Here is a 23,007-nt window from a genome sequence, read left to right as displayed (position 1 = left end):
GGCCAAGTTTTTATCTTATTTTTAATAGTTTTTCGTGATAAAGGTATATTAAATATCACAATATTTTAATGATTTTTTGTAGATTTGCCGGGGTTTTTGAGGTTGATATTTGTGCATTGTTTGGTGTCGGTGGCCGTTATAGTTTCCGTGGTGGCCAAGTTTTATCATATTTTTAATAGTTTTTCGTGATAAAGATATATTAAATATCACGATATTTTAATGATTTTTTGTAGATATGTCGGGGTCCTACAGGTTGATATTTGTGCATCGTTTGGTGTCGGTGGCCATTATAATTTCCGTGGTGGCCAAGTTTTTATCATATTTTAAATAGTTTTTCGTGATAAAGGTATATTAAATATCAGGATATTTTAATGATTTTTTGTAGATTTGCCGGGGTCCTTAAGGTTAGTATTTGTGCATTGTTTCGTGTCGGTGGCCGTTATAGTTTCCGTGGTGGCCAAGTTTTTATCATATTTTTAATAGTTTTTCGTGATAAAGATATATTAAATATCACGATATTTTAATGATTTTTTGTAAATATTTCGGGGCGTAGATGTTGATATTTGTGCATCGTTTGGTGTCGGTGGCCGTTATAATTTCCGTGGTGGCCAAGTTTTTATCATATTTTTAATAGTTTTTCGTGATAAAAATATATTAAATATCTCGATATTTTAATGATTTTTTGCAGATATGTCGGGGTCCTTGAGGTTGATACTTGTGCATTGTTTGGTGTCGGTGGCCGTTACAGTTTCCTTGGTGGCCATGTTTTTATCATATTTTAAATAGTTTTTCGTGATAAAGATATATTAAATATGACGATAGTTTAATGATTTTTTGTAGATATGTCGGGGTCCTTGAGGTTGATATTTGTGCATTGTTTGGTGTTGGCGGCCGTTATGGTTTCCGTGGTGGCCAAGTTTTTATCATATTTTTAATAGTTTTTCGTGATAAAGATGTATTAAATATCACGATATTTTAATGATTTTTTGTTAATATATGGGGGTCCTCGAGGTTGATTTTTGTGCATTGTTTGGTGTCGGTGGCGATGGTAGTTTCCGTGGTGGCCATGTTTTTATCATATTTTTAATAGTTTCTCGTGATAAAGATATATTAAATATCACGATATTTTAATGATTTTTTGCAGATATGTCGGCTTCTTGAATACTCATATTTGTGCATTGTTTGGTGTCGGTGGCCGTTATAGTTTCTGTGGTGGCCATGTTTTTATAATATTTTTAATAGTTTTTCTTGATAAAGATATATTAAAAATCACTATATTTTCATGATTTTTTGTAGATATGTTGGGATTCTATAGGTTCATGTTTGCGCTGTGTTTGGTGTCGGTGGCCATTGTAGTTTACGTGGTGGCCAATTTTATATCATATTTTAATAGTTTTTCGTGATAAAGATATAATAAATATCACGATATTTTAATGATTTTTTAAAAATGTGTTGGTGTCCTGGAGGTTGATAGTTGTGCGTTGTTTGGTGTCGGTGGCCGTTATAGTTTCTGTGGTGCCCATGTTTTTATCATATTTTTAATAGTTTTTCGCGATAAAGATATATTGAATATCATGATATTTTAATGATTTTCTGTAAATATTTTGGGGTCCTAGAGGTTGATAATTTTGCATCGTTTGGTGTCGGTGGCCAGTATAGTTTCCGTGGTGGCCATGTTTTTATAATATTTTTAATAGTTTTTCTTGATAAAGATATATTAAAAATCACTATATTTTCATGATTTTTTGTAGATATGTTGGGATTCTATAGGTTCATGTTTGCGCTCTGTTTGGTGTCGGTGGCCATTGTAGTTTACGTGGTGGCCAATTTTATATCATATTTTAATAGTTTTTCGTGATAAAGATATAATAAATATCACGATATTTTAATGATTTTTTAAAAATGTGTTGGTGTCCTGGAGGTTGATAGTTGTGCGTTGTTTGGTGTCGGTGGCCGTTATAGTTTCTGTGGTGCCCATGTTTTTATCATATTTTTAATAGTTTTTCGCGATAAAGATATATTGAATATCAAGATATTTTAGTGATTTTTTGTAGATATGTCGGGGTCCTTGAGGTTGTTTTTTGTGCGTTGTTTGCTGTCGGTGGCCGTTATAGTTTCCTTGGTGGCCATGTTTTTATCATATTTTTAATAGTTTTTCGTGATAAAGATATATTAAATATCACGATATTTTAATGATTTTTTGTAGATATGTCGGGGTCTTTGAGGTTGATATTTGTACATTGTTTGGTGTCGGTGGCCGTTATAGTTTCCGTGGTGGCCAAGTTTTTATCATATTTTTAATAGTTTTTCGTGATAAAGAAATATTAAATATCACGATATTTTAATGATTTTTTGTAAATATTTCGGGGTCCTAGAGGTTGATATTTGTGCATCGTTTGGTGTCGGTGGCCAGTATAGTTTCCGTGGTGGCCAAGTTTTTATCATATTTTTAATAGTTTTTCGTGATAAAGATATATTAAATATCACGATATTTTAATGATTTTTTGTAAATATTTCTGGGTCCTGGAGGTTGATATTTGTGCATTGTTTGGTGTCGGTGGCCGTTATAGTTTCCGTGGTGGCCATGTTTTTATCATATTTTTAATAGTTTTTCCTGATAGATATATTAAATATCACGATATTTTAATGATTTTTGTTAATATGTTGGTGTCCTCCCGGTTGATATTTATGCATCGTTTGGTGTCGGTGGCCATTATAGTTTCCGTGGTGGCCAAGTTTTTATTATATTTTTAATAGTTTTTCGTGATAAAGATATATTAAATATCACGATATTTTAATGATTTTTTGTAGATTTGTCGGGGTCCTTGAGGTTGATATTTGTGCATTGTTTGCTGTCGGTGGCCGTTATAGTTTCCGTGGTGGCCATGTTTTTATCATATTTTTAATAGTTTTTCGTGATAGATATATTAAATATCACGATATTTTAATGATTTTTGTAAATATGTTGGGGTCCTCCAGGTTGATATTTATGCATCGTTTGGTGTCGGTGGCCATTATAGTTTCCGTGGTGGCCAAGTTTTTATCATATTTTTATTATTTTTTCGTGATAAAGATATATTAAATATCACGATATTTTTATGATTTTTTGTAGATTTGTCGGGGCCCTTGAGGTTGATATTTGTGCATTGTTTGGTGTCGGTGGCCCTTATAGTTTCTGTGGTGGCCAAGTTATTATCATATTTTTAATAGTTTTTCGTGATAAAAATGTATTAAATATCACGATATTTCAATGAGTTTTTGTAGATATGTTGGGGTCCTCCAGGTTGATATTTGTGCATTGTTTGTTGTCGGTGGCCGTTATAGTTTCCGTGGTGGCCATGTTTTTATCATATTTTTAATAGTTTTTCGTGATAAAGATGTATTAAATATCACCATATTTTAACGGCTTTTTGAAAATATGTGGGGGTCCTCCAGGTTGATATTTATGCATCGTTTGGTGTCGGTGGCCATTATAGTTTCCGTGGTGGCCAAGTTTTTATCTTATTTTTAATAGTATTTCGTGATAAAGGTTTATTAAATATCACGATATTTTAAAGATTTTTTGCAGATTTGCAGGGGTCCTTAAGGTTGATATTTGTGCATTGTTTGGTGTCGGTGGCCGTTATAGTTTCCGTGGTGGCCAAGTTTTTATCATATTTTAAATAGTTTTTCGTGATAAAGATATATTAAATCTCACGATATTTTAATGATTTTTTGTAAATATTTCGGGGTCCTAGAGGTTGATACTTGTGCATTGTTTGGTGTCGGTGGCCGTTATAGTTTTCTTGGTGGTCATGTCTTTATCATATTTTAAATAGTTTTTCGTGATAAAGATATATTAAATATCAAGATATTTTAATGATTTTTTGTGGATATGTCGGGGTCCTCGAGGTTGTTTTTTGTGCATTGTTTGGTGTCGGTGGCCGTTATAGTTTCCTTGGTGGCCATGTTTTTATCATATTTTAAATAGTTTTTCGTGATAAAGATATATTAAATATGACGATATTTTAATGTTTTTTTGTAGATATGTCGGGGTCCTTGAGGTTGATATTTGTGCTTTGTTTGGTGTCGGTGGCCGTTATAGTTTCCGTGGTGGCCAAGTTTTTATCATATTTTTAATAGTTTTTCGTGATAAAGATATATTAAATATCACGATATTTTAATGATTTTTTGTAAATATTTCGGGGTCCTAGAGGTTGATATTTATGCATCGTTTGGTGTCGGTGGCCAGTATAGTTTCCGTGGTGGCCAAGTTTTTATCATATTTTTAATAGTTTTTCGTGATAAAGATATAATAAATATCACGATATTTTAATGACTTTTTGTAGATATGTCGGGGTCTTTGAGGTTGATATTTGCACATTGTTTGGTGTCGGTGGCCGTTATAGTTTCCGTGGTGGCCAAGTTTTTATTATATTTTTAATAATTTTTCGTGATAAAGATATATTAAATATCACGATATTTTAATGATTTTTTGTAAATGTTTCGGGGTCCTAGAGGTTGATATTTGTGCATCGTTTGGTGTCGGTGGCCATTATAGTTTCCGTGGTGGCCAAGTTTTTATCATATTTTTAATAGTTTTTCGTGATAAAGATATATTAAATATCACGATATTTTAATGATTTTTTGTAAATATTTCGGGGTCCTGGAGGTTGATATTTGTGCATTGTTTGGTGTCGGTGGCCGTTATAGTTTCCGTGGTGGCCAAGTTTTTATCATATTTTTAATAGTTTTTCGTGATAAAGATATATATTATATATCACGATATTTTAATGATTTTTTGTAGATATTTCGGGGTCTTTGAGGTTGATATTTGTGCATTGTTTGGTATCGGAGGCCATTATAGTTTCCGTGGTTGTCATGTTTTTATCATATTTTAAATAGTTTTTCGTGTTAAAGATATATTAAATATCACGATATTTTAATGATTTTTGTAGATATGTCGGGGTCTTTGAGGTTGATATTTGTGCATTGTTTGGTGTCGGTGGCCGTTATAGTTTCCGTGGTGGCCATGTTTTTATCATATTTTTAATAGTTTTTCGTGATAGATATATTAAATATCACGATATTTTAATGATTTTTGTAAATATGTTGGGGTCCTCCAGGTTGATATTTATGCATCGTTTGGTGTCAGTGGCCATTATAGTTTCCGTGGTGGCCAAGTTTTTATCATATTTTTATTATTTTTTCGTGATAAAGATATATTAAATATCACGATATTTTTATGATTTTTTGTAGATTTGTCGGGGCTCTTGAGGTTGATATTTGTGCATTGTTTGGTGTCGGTGGCCCTTATAGTTTCTGTGGTGGCCAAGTTTTTATCATATTTTTAATAGTTTTTCGTGATAAAGATATATTAAATATCACGATATTTTAATGATTTTTTGCAGATATGTCGGGGTCCCTGAGGTTGATGCTTGTGCATTGTTTGGTGTCGGTGGCCGTTATAGTTTCCTTGGTGGTCATGTTTTTATCATATTTTTAATAGTTTTTCGTGATAAAGATATATTAAATGTCACGATATTTTAATGATTTTTTGTAGATATGTCGGGGTCCTTAGAGGTTGATTTTTGTGCATTGTTTGGTGTCGGTGGCCGTTATAGTTTCCGTGGTGGCCAAGTTTTTATCATATTTTTAATAGTTTTTCGTGATAAAGATATATTAAATATCACGATATTTTAATGATTTTTTGTAAATATTTCGGGGTGTTAGAGTTTGATATTTATGCATCGTTTGGTGTCCGTGGCCAGTATAGTTTCCGTGGTGGCCAAGTTTTTATCATATTTTTAATAGTTTTTCGTGATAAAGATATATTAAATATCACGATATTTTAATGATTTTTTGTAGATATGTCGGGGTCTTTGAGGTTGATATTTGCTCATTGTTTGGTGTCGGTGGCCGTTATAGTTTCCGTGGTGGCCAAGTTTTTATCATAGTTTTAATAGTTTTTCGTGATAAAGATATATTAAATATCACGATATTTTAATGATTTTTTGTAAATGTTTCGGGGTCTTAGAGGTTGATATTTGTGCATCGTTTGGTGTCGGTGGCCATTATAGTTTCCGTGGTGGCCAAGTTTTTATCATATTTTTAATAGTTTTTCGTGATAAAGATATATTAAATATGACGATATTTTAATGATTTTTTGTAAATATTTCGGGGTGCTGGAGGTTGATATTTGTGCATTGTTTGATGTCGGTGGCCGTTATAGTTTCCGTGGTGGCCAAGTTTTTATCATATTTTTAATAGTTTTTCGTGATAAAGATATATATATTATATATCACGATATTTTAATGATTTTTTGTAGATATTTCGGGGTCTTTGAGGTTGATATTTGTGCATTGTTTGGTATCGGAGGCCATTATAGTTTCCGTGGTTGTCATGTTTTGATCATATTTTAAATAGTTTTTCGTGTTAAAGATATATTAAATATCACGATATTTTAATGATTTTTGTAGATATGTCGGGGTCTTTGAGGTTGATATTTGTGCATTGTTTGGTGTCGGTGGCCGTTATAGTTTCCGTGGTGGCCATGTTTTTATCATATTTTTAATAGTTTTTCGTGATAAAGATATATTAAATATCACGATATTTTAATGATTTTTGTAAATATGTTGGGGTCCTCCAGGTTGATATTTATGCATCGTTTGGTGTCAGTGGCCATTATAGTTTCCGTGGTGGCCAAGTTTTTATCATATTTTTATTATTTTTTCGTGATAAAGATATATTAAATATCACGATATTTTTATGATTTTTTGTAGATTTGTCGGGGCCCTTGAGGTTGATATTTGTGCATTGTTTGGTGTCGGTGGCCCTTATAGTTTCTGTGGTGGCCAAGTTTTTATCATATTTTTAATAGTTTTTCGTGATAAAGATATATTAAATATCACGATATTTTAATGATTTTTTGCAGATATGTCGGGGTCCCTGAGGTTGATGCTTGTGCATTGTTTGGTGTCGGTGGCCGTTATAGTTTCCTTGGTGGTCATGTTTTTATCATATTTTTAATAGTTTTTCGTGATAAAGATATATTAAATGTCACGATATTTTAATGATTTTTTGTAGATATGTCGGGGTCCTTAGAGGTTGATTTTTGTGCATTGTTTGGTGTCGGTGGGCGTTATAGTTTCCTTGGTGGCCATGTTTTTATCATATTTTTAATAGTTTCTCGTGATAAAGATATATTAAATATCACGATATTTTAATGATTTTTTGCAGATATGTCGGCTTCTTGAATACTGATATTTGTGCATTTTTTGGTGTCGGTGGCCGTTATAGTTTCCGTGGTGGCCAAGTTTTTATCATATTTTTAATAGTTTTTCGTGATAAAGATATATTATATATCACGATATTTTAATGATTTTTTTGTAAATATGTCGGTGTCTTGGAGGTTGATATTTGTGTGGAGTTTGGTGTCGATAGCTTTTGTAGTTTTCCCGGTGGCCAGAGAAATGTGTTGGTCAGTAAATTAGTCACACCCCAAAATTTGTGTATCACGTAATGGGATAATGGGACACTTTTGTATTTTGAACATGTTTCCTTTCTGGAGGAAATGCATTGTTCAAACGAATTGTGGATTGAATTGATTAAGGAAAACAACCATAAAATTGATAAACATCCTTTATTGGAAGAAAACATAGCTGTTAAACATTTCTGAATAACATGTGAGTTGTGTAACTACAAATTGGTCAGTCATCTTTGTCTGATGAGAACGTTGTTGTTTATGGGCAGGACAGAGTGCCTAGAAGAGTTCCTCAGCCTAAAAGTATCCACTATCATACCACTAATATTCATGTTACACTGAACACTATATGAAGTTAGAGATTAGAAGTACATCTCATAGTATTTTGAAATACTGAAAGTCGTTTTTAGGTGTTTAGCGACTTGTTTTGCCATAAAAGTTATCGCTCAGTCACGCTAATTTGTAAAATTCAGGCCACCAGAAACTCTAGTCAATGAAATCAGTCACTTTCATTTGAATAATGGAAAACTTGTTGGAGATGGTCGAGGAATTTTTAATGAGCTCAGCAACGCCATCTACTGGGTAGTTTTCCTCCTTCCTCAGCTTCTTCCGTATTATCCCGAAATCCCTATCATTGCGCATGAAGGAGTGACCTCTAACGGGAAAACTAGTCTCGTTTACTGCCGATAGGGAAGACAAGTTTCATTTCTGCAGTAAACGGAAAATTGAAGGCGTCGCGATGCCCATTGTTATTGAGCGGACAAGTGTCATTTCGGTGCTAAACGATGCATTGACCTATTACAAACCATTATCGTCACAAAAAATGTAATATGTAAATATTGGACATGTTTGCTTTCTGCAGTAAGCGGTTCATATACAGAAACTTCTAAATACAAGAAATGGCTTTAAAAAAAATTATAAGCCTAGCTACTGTCTAGGCCTAGCTACTGTCTAGAAACCGGATAACCTAGCTACTGGCAAACAACGTGTACATAAAGGTAAAGCAATGTATGATTCTATAGCACGATAAACAACCTACTGAATGACAGACTACTCTGGATGCAGGTCAATCAGTTTTGCTGTGTACAAAGCGGAACGTACGTCTGTGCTCCGTCGGAAAAATGCTGAGTCAAAATTGAACAGGCTGCTAATGTGAAGTTTCTGTTCAAGCTGGGAAAATCCGCAACAGGAACGTACAATATGTTAAAATCAGTGTACGGAGATTATTGCTTATCACGCACACAACTGTTTGAGTGGTTTAAACGTTTTAACGAGGGACGCACTGAGAAAAAAAATGTAGGTGGCGTACTTAAAAAGATAGGTTACATGCGTAATTCCTGTAGTTTTTGGACTTAACGTACAGAAGACGTATAACTGAAAACGCGTGTTTTATAATACTTTCTGTATAAGTGTTCCATCTATACGTACTTTCTGTATGAAACAATGTAGGCGGTCAGGATCTCACATACAAATGGACGTATATAACATATAGCTGACGAAGGTAACATAAGTATATGCATGTGATATACGGAAAACTGTTAGATGTCAGACATCCTGCAACGGCATGATGTAACATCAAAGGGCAGTGCCTATGTAGTATAGGGATAGCATATACTCCGTATTGATTTCTATAGTAAGCAAGAGGTTACTGTGTATTTGAACAATATACCACTGTCCGGAGAACGGATTTTTCTCTGTGTGGGAAATAATCACAGACGACCCGCGTCCAGGACCACCTTACACGTCGAGAACAGAAACGAACATTCAAAAAGTGAGTTATGTGATTCGAAAAGATTGTCGATTGAGCATTAGAGCTGTTGCTGACATCACATGAATAGACCAAAAAAAAAAAAAAAAAAAGTGTTCGTCAAATCTTACATGAGAATTTCAACATGAGTAAAGTGTGTTCAAAATTGATGCCAAGAAACCTGGCATTGGAACCAGCGGCGCAAATCTGTCTTCAACATTGGGGGGGGGGGAAGGCAAGTAAGACCGTTTTTGTTGTTGTTGTTGTTGTTGTTGTTAAGCGATGCTCAAAATAATTGTGAAGTTGAAAAACAATCAATCCTGTGGAGGATCAGAGAGCAGAGTTGTCTTCAACATTGGGAGGTGGGCAGGCTTATTCTGGGGGGGGGACATGAATTTCATCTCACTTTCTTTTGTGGGAATCGAACACAAATCATTACATCCCCCCAAAAGAAACACATTTCAAATCGGATTATTGGGAGGACCAAGGATGTTGGGGAGGACAGTGCCCCCAGTTCCAATATTGGAGGGGACATGTCCCTCTCATCTTCTTCGGGATTTGCGCCGGTGATTGGAACAACAGGAAGCTCGAGTGAACATTTGTACTGTCATTTTGACAAACATTAAAAAGGATCCTACATTCTTAGACAAAGTGATTACGTGTGTTGAATCGTGGTTTTTCACGTATGACCCTGAAACAAAGCGCTGATCAATGCATTGGAAGAGACAAGAGTTCTCCACGCCAGAAGGAAGCTCGAATGAGCAAGTCGAAATTCAAAGCCATAATGATTGTGTTTTTCGACATCCGTAGGATCGTGTACGTTCATTGGGTACCTGAGGGTGAAACTGCAAACCAACATTATTATCTTGATATTCTGACAACCTGTAACATGCTTGGCTTCTAGTGAATTCTATAAATTCAACGGAGGCCAGCACAAGGATTATTATTAGATATCGTGGGAAGTAGAATACTAATTTTAAAGCAACAATTTTATTAATATGAAAAAGTATATGCTTTTTATACACGTTAACAAGTAGTGAAAATGTAACGAAGAATAACAAGTAATATAAATATGCAATATCGAAAAGTAATTTAAATACGGTATCCTTTATATAATCTAAACCATTAATTTCGTGTAGACTCAAGACTAACAACAAGTTTAAGAATTTTAAATGTGAGCACAAATGATCAGTTTGCATAAGGCCTCGTGGCAGGTTCAATTTAGAAGGTTAATATAGATCCAAATATATATTTCCATGAGACCTAAATATGCCAGGATGATACCTAAAGACTTCCTTTTCCATTTACACATAGTCTAAATAAATTTGAAGAATTACATTTTTATAGATTAAATCCTTTAAATAGAAGTAAATTATTTATATCTTTACTCCTTACCTGCGAAATCCAAAGTGAGGCAAATTCGTAACGGCCAGGCTTAGTTCTCGACCTGGTACCGAAATTGCCCACCAGATGGTAGCTCACTTCAGACATAGGCCTGTCAATTATAGATTATCTCTCCCTCTATGTAGTTTTTATCCTTTGCGCTCTTACAAATATTTTCATCCAATATGCATACAAAATATACGTTTATTGGGACTATTACGTTACATAATATATCCTACCCCTCTCTATATATAGGAGACTAACCTTACTACAAAAGGAATAGTCCACAATAAATGGAATATGAATTGTTGACCAAGAATAAATTCTCTACTTACAGTTTTCCCGGAATCTTATAATAAACTACTCTCTTACATATTACATCTTATTGCCATGCCTGCTTTACAAAGTATTAGGAGGATATGATATACTTCTCTCTGCAAAGAAAGAAAATAATAAACCCACAGAAAATATCTAACAATGATTATAAGGTAACATATACATATTAAGATTCATTATTGTTATCAACATAAGGTTTAATGTGATTTATGTGTCTCTTAATGATAACACTAGGTTGATCACATTTTCTTAACCAAAGGGTGTTTAACGTAGGTTTATTAATGACCTCAAAGGGCCCATAAAATAAGGGGGATAACTTAGGCGTATAATGTTTAATTAATGAAGCCTTTTGAAACTTCCTAACCAATACTTTCTGACCTTCCGAATAATTACAAGGTTCTCTATTTTTATTATAAGATTTCTCCTTTCTACGCCAGGCTTTATCAATGTTGATGATGACTCTTCTCAACCTTTCTTCTTTATCCGGCGCCTTAGTTAACTCGTCGAAGTCTATTTCCCACAACACGTCCAAAGGTGTATAAAGTTTCCTGCCAAGAAACAATTCAGATGGCTCGTATCCCGTACTCTCACTCTTGCTGATATTTAAGGTAAATTGGATTCTATCCAACAGTTCAGCCCAATTATTCTGATGTTCATTACAATAAACACGGAGCATGTTTTTAAGCACTCTGTTCACTCTTTCACAAAGGTTACTGCTAGGATTGTACGGAGCTGTACTCACATCCTGGATACCTAAACTAAAGAGAAATTGTTTCATGTGATGACTACAGAACACCTGAGCACGATCATGAATGATTTTCTGAGGTTGTCCAACTAACATGAACAACTTCATTAAATGTTTGCATATAACCTTGGAATTCAAGGAACGCAAAGGTTGAAGCATGACGAATCGTGATGCTGCGTCCGTAATGACGAGGATATGACGATAAGGTCCAGAATTTGGAAGCTGGCCAACAGTGTCCAAGTACCAGCTGTTGTTTGGCGTAGTAACTTTTCTACTGTAATAAACTCCTTGTTTTTTTCTGTTCGTGTCCTTGCATAGTTGACATCGCTGACATCCTTTAACGTATTCTCTGACGTCACGGTATAAGGTCTTCCAGGTACATCTAGAGGCTATCTTCGCTATCGTCTTGGAATATCCAGCGTGAAATCCGCCCATCTCATCACTGTGAAAATATTTCATTATAGGATATACCATTTCCTTAGGGATGACTATCCTCCAACCATGGTCTTTTCTGCCTCGGGTTTTCTTCATTAAGATTCCGTCCTTAAGACAGAATTCATCCGCCCTTTGACCTCGCCGCACTTCTTGGATAATATTCCGTACTTCAGGATCTTCCATTTGATGTTCCTTTAACGGTTTGCTAAACAAGGGTGAACTCCAAAAATTGGCGAAACTAAGGTTGACTGGTTTCCCTTCGAATTCTTCAATTTCATTAACTGAAGGATCATTAGTATAGAATTCCACACCATTGTTCGTGCGCGAAATAAAATCAGCTAAAAAGTTCTGCTTACTGCGGAGGAAAACAACCTTGAAGGAATATTTAGATAGTTTTTCAATTAGTGTACCATACTTACGTTGACGCTTATGATTCCGTAACAACCACGTGACTGATGAATTATCACAAAAAACAGTAAATGGTTTTATAAGATACATTTCAAATTTTTCGATAGCTAGAAGAAGAGAACGTAGTTCAAGTTCGTATATGCTTTTAGACCAATCTACTGATGAAATATTCTTAGAAAAAAATGATACGGGTCTAAGAAGGCCGTCATCATCATATTGAGAAAGTATAGCGGAATGTTTCTTATAAGTGCTATCTACATGAATGACAAAGGATTTATTCATGTCTGGTAATTGTAATACAGCATGTTCAACAAACGCTTGCTTAATATTATTATAGGCTTCATCTTCCCTCTCACCCCAGTGAAATTTTATTTTATTAGACCTTAAACGGTGAAGAGGTTCCATGATTTCAGCATAATCTTTCACGTATTTACGGAAATAATTGAAATACCCACAAATACGATTTACACCTTTCTTATTTTTGGGCTTAGGTAATTTAAGAATAGTGTCAATCCTTTCCGGATCAATTCTAGTTTCTCCCGCTTCAAATTCATAACCTAGGAATTTGATTTTAGTTTGGAAAAGTTGTGTTTTCCTTTTTGAAACTGTAATTCCCCATTTTCTAAAACGTTCAAGAATTTCCTCTAATACCCTTTTGTATGTTTCAATATCTGAGGCATGAATAAGGAAATCATCTTGAAAAATTTCAAGATTTTTACCTACTAAATCCCCAAAGATTTTGTACATGAAACTAGTAAGAACATATGGGCTCAAACGAAATCCCATTGGGAGAACTAAATGTTCTAGTAAACGGTTAGGTGTACAAAATGTAGTATATTTTCTACTACTCTCAGAGATAGAGAACTGATAGAAACTTTGCTTTATATCTAATCTTCCGAAGATGGTATCCTTTCCCAAATTCGCTATAGTAGCCTCTACATGCGGGGATGGATAACTATTAACCCTTACTTTCTTGTTAATTTCTGAGTATGCTATAACAAGTCTAGGAGTACCGTCCTTATTGTGAACTAAAAAGCATGGAGACGAATAAGGAGAGAAATCTACCTCACGAACCACTCCCTTGTCAATAAGCTGATCTATATATTCATTAAGAGCTTTAAGTTTAGGGCCTGTAATTTGATATGGGGGGATACGTACTGGAGTTTCATCCTCCATTTCTATTTCATAAGTGAACCCCTTTATTGTCCCTAGTTGTTCAGTGATGACATCACTGTATTTCTCACAAAGATTTTCAACATAACATGGTAAATCTGGGTATTGTTCTACAAGTTTAACTGAAAGCGAGGAAGTATTATCGAAATTACAATTGTCAGAATCACATTCATCATATATGTCATTACTGCTATTTAATTTATTATGATAATAAACGAGGTATTCACTACCTGGTTTCTTTGTTGTGGCCTGGTCCTCCGGTCCACCGGAATCTGCTGCCAGAAAAGTACAGTGCTGTTTCTGCTGGGCACCTTGTTTATTTGTTTTTGGTTTCCAGTGTCCTTCCCGAACGATCCTTTGTCCATTGCGCCTCTCTCTAGAGTGACTCCGGACCGCATCGGAGACGCTGGAATGAGATATAGGACGAGTAGTTTCCATTGGAGACAAACGATCCCTCCAAAATAGAGGAACAGTGAGATTCTTCTGTTCTATTATAAATTGTTTGGCACTCAATTTGATATCAGCTTTCCATTTTAAAAGAAAGTTATTTCCTAACAACAAATCAAAATGTGGAGAGTTTATGATGTAAAATGTTTCATTGAATTCACAACCTCGAATTGAAAATTTAATTTCTGTATTTTCATGAAGTTCAACCAAATGACCATCAACAGTGGTAGTCACTAATTCTGCTGAAGTAGGTTTTATAGGAACACGACACATAATTTGGCGTAAGTATTTTCTGCTTATCAAATTGATACTAGAAGCTGTGTCCAATAAACAAGAGTTTGTGATGCCCGCAATTAGCACAATAATATATAATATTTGTTTATCACGCTGCATATTAATTAGTGTTTTTGAAGGTGGCACTAATGTACTCACAGTTTTACCACTAACACAGAACCGCTGAGTATGTCCATAACCAGCACATTTATAGCATCTAATAAGGTTACGTTTTTCAGTTGACAAACCAGAAACTTGTTTTCGAATTTTTGAATGATTTTGTGATTCTTCAAAAATGTTTGGTATATTTATAGCAGGTGGCATTGTTTTAAGTGACATATAATCTCTTTGATATTTAACAAAATGATCGTAAGTTTGCGCTATGGTCAACAATTCAGAAACTGAAGATGGTATGGCTTCCCCAAAACAATTTTGGTATATTTCTGGTAAAACCAGACTAGTAACAATATTACAAAATATTTGTTCAGTGTATGTCATACCAAGAACATTGGCAACACTGATTTTCTCTTGGAAAAATGTTCCAAGTTCTTCCCCATCATTCATTAATCGGTAGAAGAATTTTCGTACATATTGTGTACGACCTACTGTGGATATATATTTACATAGCAAATTAGTACAAATTTCCTCCCAATCATTACAACGTGTAAGGAAAGAATGAAAGGTTCTGTTAAATTCACCCCTAGTTTGGGTTAAACTTGCTACCAAAATAGCTTCTAATTCTAAGTCATACCTCCTTATAAGCTCATCTAACCTAACCAGAAAGATGAAGCAAGAATGGCTATCTGTGCCATCAACTATAGGTAATGACTTTATTTGCTGTTCCAATGAACGGAAAATACTTTGTCCCAGCAATTTATCAAAGTTGCATTGAATAGCAGGACGTGCCATATTTGGCTGCATTAAATTCATCTGAGCCAATGAAGACGGCATTCTACTTTCATTATTAATGTACTGTTTACACTGCGTTTCATTTTCATTCCTATAAGACACAGTTCGTTCATTTTTCACGAACTGATCCTGTCTACCCTGTACATTGGGAGTACATTTTTTATTGTGTTTTAAAAAATAAATGTTACGCTGATGTATTTCTGTGCCTTGTCCAAGATTATTTTGGCCTACAGATTGTACGTTCCCACCGCGTCGCATCGGAACCTTAGTCCAAGATATCTTTGATTGGCCTACAGAAGATTTACCTGCACCACTAATATTGCCACAACGTGGACACGGGTACTTAATTGTCTGTGAAAAATGTTCACTATTAAAGGGCTCACACGGAGCTTGTACATTTTGTTCAGCACAGTATTGCTCTCTAAATGAGTGTGCCTTGAATTCTGCACCATATAACCCACTGGCTGTGTGTGCAGTTTGTTCAGCACGAAATGGTTCCCGTGAACCTCGTGCATTCAACTCAACATTAAGTGGCTCTTTAAAAACCTGTGCGTTTGGATAACCCACACCAACTTCACTTTCAGTTTCGATAGTTTGATTAAATTCACCTTTATCACTTTCATTACTCTCAGTTAAATCTTCATTATCAGAGAAAGAAATTAAATTATGTTCACTCATGTTTTACACTTAATAAAATCTCTAAGGTGCTCACAACTTTCAATGATTTTTTTTTTCTTCCCACACGATATCTCATCAAGAAGACAGCTGTAATGTTTTTTATGCTTGCCCACTTGATGAACTTTGGATTTCGCAGCCTTAAAAATTATGTAACATGCTTGGCTTCTAGTGAATTCTATAAATTCAACGGAGGCCAGCACAAGGATTATTATTAGATATCGTGGGAAGTAGAATACTAATTTTAAAGCAACAATTTTATTAATATGAAAAAGTATATGCTTTTTATACACGTTAACAAGTAGTGAAAATGTAACGAAGAATAACAAGTAATATAAATATGCAATATCGAAAAGTAATTTAAATACGGTATCCTTTATATAATCTAAACCATTAATTTCGTGTAGACTCAAGACTAACAACAAGTTTAAGAATTTTAAATGTGAGCACAAATGATCAGTTTGCATAAGGCCTCGTGGCAGGTTCAATTTAGAAGGTTAATATAGATCCAAATATATATTTCCATGAGACCTAAATATGCCAGGATGATACCTAAAGACTTCCTTTTCCATTTACACATAGTCTAAATAAATTTGAAGAATTACATTTTTATAGATTAAATCCTTTAAATAGAAGTAAATTATTTATATCTTTACTCCTTACCTGCGAAATCCAAAGTGAGGCAAATTCGTAACGGCCAGGCTTAGTTCTCGACCTGGTACCGAAATTGCCCGCCAGATGGTAGCTCACTTCAGACATAGGCCTGTCAATTATAGATTATCTCTCCCTCTATGTAGTTTTTATCCTTTGCGCTCTTACAAATATTTTCATCCAATATGCATACAAAATATACGTTTATTGGGACTATTACGTTACAAACCCTTCGTAAGCGAGTAGGAAGACGACGACCTGATTTATGCCAAACGAAGTCATGGATTCTGCACCAAGACAATTCTCCTGTCTATTTGGCCCTATCAGTTAAGACATTTTTGGCTAAACATGGCATTCCAGTGTTAGATCACCCGCCATATTCGCCGGATCTTGTTCAGTGTAGCTTTTTTTTCCCACTGTGAAGTCAGTCATGAAAGGAGTCAGATTTGAGACAGTAGAAGCTGTGCAAAGAAAAGCGACGGATGTCATGAACATGATTTCAAAAAATGACTGGCAACACTGCTTCCAACAATGGAAGAATCGTATGGAACGATGTAAGGATCGTGAAGGGAAGTAATTTGAAGGTGATAGAGTTCCCATTGTGCAAAATGTCCAATAAAAGATTTTGTAGCATCAGTCCTCTTTTTTTTCTAGCCACACCTCGTTTGCAACATGTGATCTATCAGCGATGGAAGAACATTATGATTATGTACCATTGGAGGTAGAAACCCGATCTCGCTAGCCCAAGTAGTTTTCAATTTACTTCACGATTTAGACGTAAATTTATTTGGGAACTATTAGTATTCTTTGTTGTAGTTGTCCACCTCAATTTTAACGTGCCAGAAACACCCATGTTTCTTCTGCATAAAAGACCATTGGAAACTGATTATAATGTTTTGGAATGCAGAACGAATTAGTAGAATCTCCATGATTTTGAAAACTGCGTTCAAGAGACGAGACGTGGCATAGGTCTCCGATACAAACATTTATTTTTCAAGACGAGACAGTACTTTCACGGTACCATTCCTAGATGAGACAGCACCAAACCTTGTCTTATGTGCAACATTAGTTTTAAATCGGAAAATACGATTCGGGATAAAATATTAACGTCCTAAGTAGGGCTACCACTGAAGTTATTAGTCTTTCAGAAACAGAAGGGATTAAGGAAGCCACGGTGACTCAATGATAGAATACTCACCTCAGACGTGTAGATTTTTTAAGTTCGGACACAGTTCGAGCCAAGTGGGCTTTGTGGAGGGCAAACATTGTGTACATGCCCACATAGCACAAGTACGTCCACGGGATGTCCGAGACTGAGCCCGCAACGGACGACGGGACATCCCGGGATATCCGAATATGCTCCCGGGACATCCACAGGATTTCCGCGGGAGATCCAGATGTCCGCTAATATCCCGGGATACGGAATATTCAACGGGACCACGAAGGGATGTCTATTGGTTTTCCCTCGGACCTCCTGTCCCATCTGGGACGTCCCGTGGACATCCTACATGGAATCCTTCAGGACGTCCCATGCAGGACGTCCATGGGATGTCTTCTTATTGTCCCAATAATCCCGGGAACCGAATGGGATGATTGGGATCAAAATGGGACATCCCAGGGACGTAGGTCCTCGGAGTTCCTCCAACTTCCTTCATTCCACCATTCCCTTAGCCTCAGAACTCAATCGTGGTACGTTAAATTAAAGAAAACAAAACTACAAAATTTAAAACGAAAGTAAAACATTTTATATTAAAAAAAAGAATAAGTTATTTCTCAGAAAGTACAAATTAATAACCATACTTTGAATGCTTCAAGTATTTGGTTGTATGCAAGAGCCATTGACGAACGGGATAGAGAATTGACGTACTTTGCATTGTATGTATGCATATATTATTTATTTGACCCTGAAATTAAAATCTTTTCAGGTTGACAGGTTTGGTCGTCCCAGTCGTTCCCGAACTACTCCATTTCTCGTCCAGAGGCTGGCAGAAGAAGTAGAAGAAAAAGATGTTAGAAGAGCTTCAAGTTTTTGTTTCAAAACAATCGGAAAAAACGAAACAGGTAAAGGAGGAATTCACAGCTATCTTTGTGGTATAATTTTTACTAGGACATATTGAATAATGGAGTATGTATCTCCAATAGTACAAGTTCCTTTGAATAACTTCTTAGCACTCAATTTTGGTAGCTAATACACAGAGGTCTGCGTGGGCGTGGATATACATTTACTTTCTGTGCAGAAGGCAGATAAAAATGCGTGATCATTTTTCGAAGCAATATTGATTATTCGATTTCTTGTGTGAAAGTGCGTTTGGTATCATTTCGAGACAAAAAGCAAAACTTTGTTTCGTTGGGTTTCTTTTGCTCTTTTATATTATATGGATTATGTTTCTTGTTTCCTCCTAGGTTCTCTGTACACAAAAGAAGAATGGGACAAACGTCAAAGTGTTCTGTTACAGTATTTCTCTCAGGCATACATCCTAGGAGTCCCCCGGAGTTGTCCTACGCAATCCCTTTCCACCAACCACTGGTGCTAAGATAATTACGATTACATGTAACTCTCGTCTAGGGTATGCCCTTAAGCAAATAGTCCCCCAAGGTAGCCTCTCACAGTTACCTCCTTTTAAAATTTCTAGCATCGTTTCAGTTAATATTGTGAATGATGCTGAAACAGAAGCGGTGCTAAAAATTTTAAAAGGAGGTAACTGAAAAAAATTGCATACTTTTATCTTTTTCTTTCAGAATTTACTGTCTTATAACTTCCATTCTATAATTTGTTGTCACTCGAAAAATTGGGGGCCTAGGCACCTCATCGTCCCTGGGCTAGATCCGCCACTGATTACAAACCAATATAATGAAAAATTCACCTATTTGGAGCATGTGTGACCTCTACAACAAACTTTGTGTGGTTGATCCAAATATTGATATATTCAGAATGCCCTTCACTGATTTTCTCTTTTTAAAAAAGCGTAAATTCTTTAAGTGACAGAATCAATTACTAACCAGTCATTAAAATTATTCTTTGTATGCTTATCCAACTGTTATATGTTTATCTGTTTTTATGAATGCTGCAAATGTAGTATGTAGTAGTATCTCTAATGCTGTAATGTAAATGCTGTAAATGTAAATGTAGTAGGATCTTTACCTGTATTCCCTAGTATTCATTATTCATCTCTCTATAAATACTAATAAAAATTCAAATATGTTGTCACTACTTCTAGCCGTTCCAAATGTACCAGATATCTTTGTCTCATACCGTACACTTTAAATACATTCTATGACATTACATTAACACTTTTTGATATATGTAATTACAGCAGGTTCTCGGTTTAGATAATTTTAGGTATTTCTGCAAATTTTACAGTATTTACCGTATTTCCAATATAGTTTAAATATCAAGTTGCTGTAAACTGCATTATGATCTTCACATCCATTGAAAGCCATTCAGGCAAGTGGAAGAGGTACTTATCTAAGCAGTTTCTAGAAATAAAGGGCCTTATGCAGAGTTGTTTTGAAGAGTATTTAGTGCCATATTAAAGAGTTAGACTAACGTATATTTCCTGCAGTAGTCAGGCTTTTAGTATGGCTCTAATCGTACTTCAAAACGACTCTGCATAAGGCGGAAAGGCTCTAGGAAAAGAATTCTCAATCACTTGAACCTTTGTTCGTATTCATTGGAAATCCGCCATATCATTATGACAATACTAGATAATAACGTACTTTGGGTGTGCATTGCCTCGTTTGTCTTACGTTCTTGTTACCATGAAGGCCATCAAAATTTCCACCTTCATAGTGAATATACAAGGGGGGTGTTACGTCAGAAGGGCCTCAACAAAAGGACAAGGCCAAAAAGGGCCCGAGTCAAAAAGGTCCCGCGACAAAAGGGCCACACGTCAAAAAAAAAACCTTAGATATAGCCTGAAAAGTATAAAAACGTTTGTTAGATGAAAATATTCTGTGGACAGTTCCTGATTTATTTGTGCTGAAAGAACTCAGAAATCTGTATACAGGCTTAGTCAAAAGTATTATGACAGTTCAGTGATAATGATACACGCAGACGGAGAAAAGTAAATGTTATAGGTATTGATGCGAAAATTGCATTAAATGGGGTGTGGACCACGGGTAAAAGTGGATCTGAAAAGCTAGGGGAACGCTTGACGTCACGCCGTTCCCAGTGCCTATATTTCCCCATTGATTTTTTTAGAAAGTGAGGGACGCCACAGATATTTTCTGGAAGTGGGGGGACAACGCCCCCAGCGTTCCCCCTCACTTTTACCCCTGATATGGACCACACGTGAACTCATTTTTATCTATCTTCTCTCGTTTACGAGATATGGTGTGCTTCATTTGACATTTGTCTCTAGTAGACAGAAGTATGTGGACAGGCAATTAATAATAAGACACGTGGACGGAGGAAAGAAATAGATGGCAATGTGTATTAGTGCGAAAGCTGCGTTGAGTGAGGCCAGACATCACATGACAGCCGTTTTGAAGTCCGTCATATTTGTTATCACACAATATTTTTTTTTAATGGAAATGAGTATATTTGGCGCACCAATTTAGGCTTGAATCTTCTCACAAACGAGAATCCGAACATATTTTTACGGACATTTCGGACATCCAACGTAACATTACAACCCACCAAAATTTGGATGTTTGTGATGCTGTAGCTTCCTTAGTTTTCAACAGTGAATAAATCTGATATAATAAGTTTCTGTTTAACATGTAGATTTGAAATCTATAATAACCTAATACCATTTGAAAAAAATAAAACTTTTATGTTAGTTTGGAAACACTGTTAATCTTATTGTATCACAGCGTGCACTAAATAATATCACCTTGTCGATATTTGCATGGTACAAAATTTCAGTGTTTTCTCTTCATTAGTTTAAGTTACAAGGGCGTATCAAGATAATTGGTCCTCCATGTATATAAAATGAAATTGAAATAATTCTTATTTTTATAACGTTGGGACAATACCACACATACTTATTCTATATACCTGTATCTCTTCTGTGTATAAAGGCTGGCCACAAAGTTCCGTTACCCCTGAAAATAAGTAACATAAACCACTAAACGTACGTAAATAACTACACGGAAAGAACTGAATGACATGAACAACAATGCTTTCAAGAAGTTATTATTGAGACAGGAAACATTAAGTGTCCAAAGGATCAGTTAATCGACTGTCATTCTCATGACAAAGGATAATACGCTGCCAAGTTCTGTGCGATATTTTGCGGAGCATTGCAGGTATAACTCTAGTGAAGACTTGTTTCACAGTTTCTGTCAGTCCGGCAGTGGTATCGTAATGGTCTTGTGCAACAATACACTTTATGAACCTCCATAGCTCAATATCACAGGTGGTGAGGTCTGGGCTTCATGGTGGTCAGGCAAGTGGTGCGGGGAGATCCGGATTACCACAACCAATCCAACACCCAGGAAAGACTTCCGTAAGATATTCGCGTACGGTGAGGGCATTAACATTTATAAAGGGGTAACGGGAAAACTTACATTAGCATTTATCAAGGGAAACCGGACTTTGTGGCCACCCTGTATTTTGGTGAGAAATGATTATAACTGAATTTTAACATTAAATATTTATGTATTATTTAAAATGTTTAATAATATTTTTATATATATTTACAGTGCGAGAGGACAAATGTGAATACACATTTCTTGTGTTTGGCTGTGTACGAAATCAGTTGAAAAAGGTACATTAAGATAAGTAGGCTATATATTACATAGGATTGCTTAATTTTGCGTTTCATCCCTTTGTATTTTTCTGACACGCTTTATATTATGTGTTTCTTATTCTACCTACGTACTCGTAAAACAATTTTTTCTTTAATTCATTAAAGGTTGTGAATTAATTTATTAATGTCAGTGGCCTACGTATAATATATAAGTTAAGACTAGCAAATCTCAATCGCTTTTGAAATAACCACCTCCCTTTCATGTACAACTATGCTTTAATGATGATAACAGTTGATAACTCTTATTCTGTGTGTTACAAAAACTACCTAGGCAGTGCGAGGGTTAAAGCTTATTTTGACAGACATAATTACTTTTATTTACAAAGCTACTGTGAAATACAGCAAAGAATACTAAACAAGTAAAGAATTGTTTTAAAAAGTCTATTAAAATGAAAGAGGAATAAAATTAGTGAAAAACTGCATATTGAAATACAATTCAAAATAAAAGCTACCGTGAAATTTGAGCTTGGTGATTTCAATAGGTTTCATAAGCGATAAGCAACAGTAATCAAAAAGCTTATTAGAATTAATTATGGGAGTTATAATGTAAATATACTGTATCTGAGAAACGAACACAGGGTTAGAATGTACCTAAAAAAAATTCCTGTCT

At 35.3% G+C, this 23,007-nt stretch overlaps 1 protein-coding gene across 1 annotated transcript in view; it reads left to right on the top strand.

Annotated features, from left to right (window-relative positions):
• LOC145684911 (uncharacterized) overlaps positions 1–23,007 on the top strand; it is an 84,821-nt gene that overhangs the window by 61,444 nt on the left and 370 nt on the right. The window contains exons 5-6 of the mRNA XM_081757262.1: positions 18,570–18,705; positions 22,291–22,355. Of these exons, the coding sequence (XP_081613388.1) occupies positions 18,570–18,705; positions 22,291–22,355 (201 nt within the window). The remainder of the gene's footprint in view (positions 1–18,569; positions 18,706–22,290; positions 22,356–23,007) is intronic.

This window comes from Thermobia domestica, chromosome 5, assembly GCF_964235325.1.
Source record: "Thermobia domestica chromosome 5, izTheDome1.hap1.1, whole genome shotgun sequence".
Classification (NCBI taxonomy): Eukaryota; Metazoa; Arthropoda; class Insecta; order Zygentoma; family Lepismatidae; genus Thermobia; species Thermobia domestica.
The sequence above is the reverse complement of the archived record's forward strand: the minus strand, read 5'-3'. Positions and strand labels throughout refer to the sequence as shown.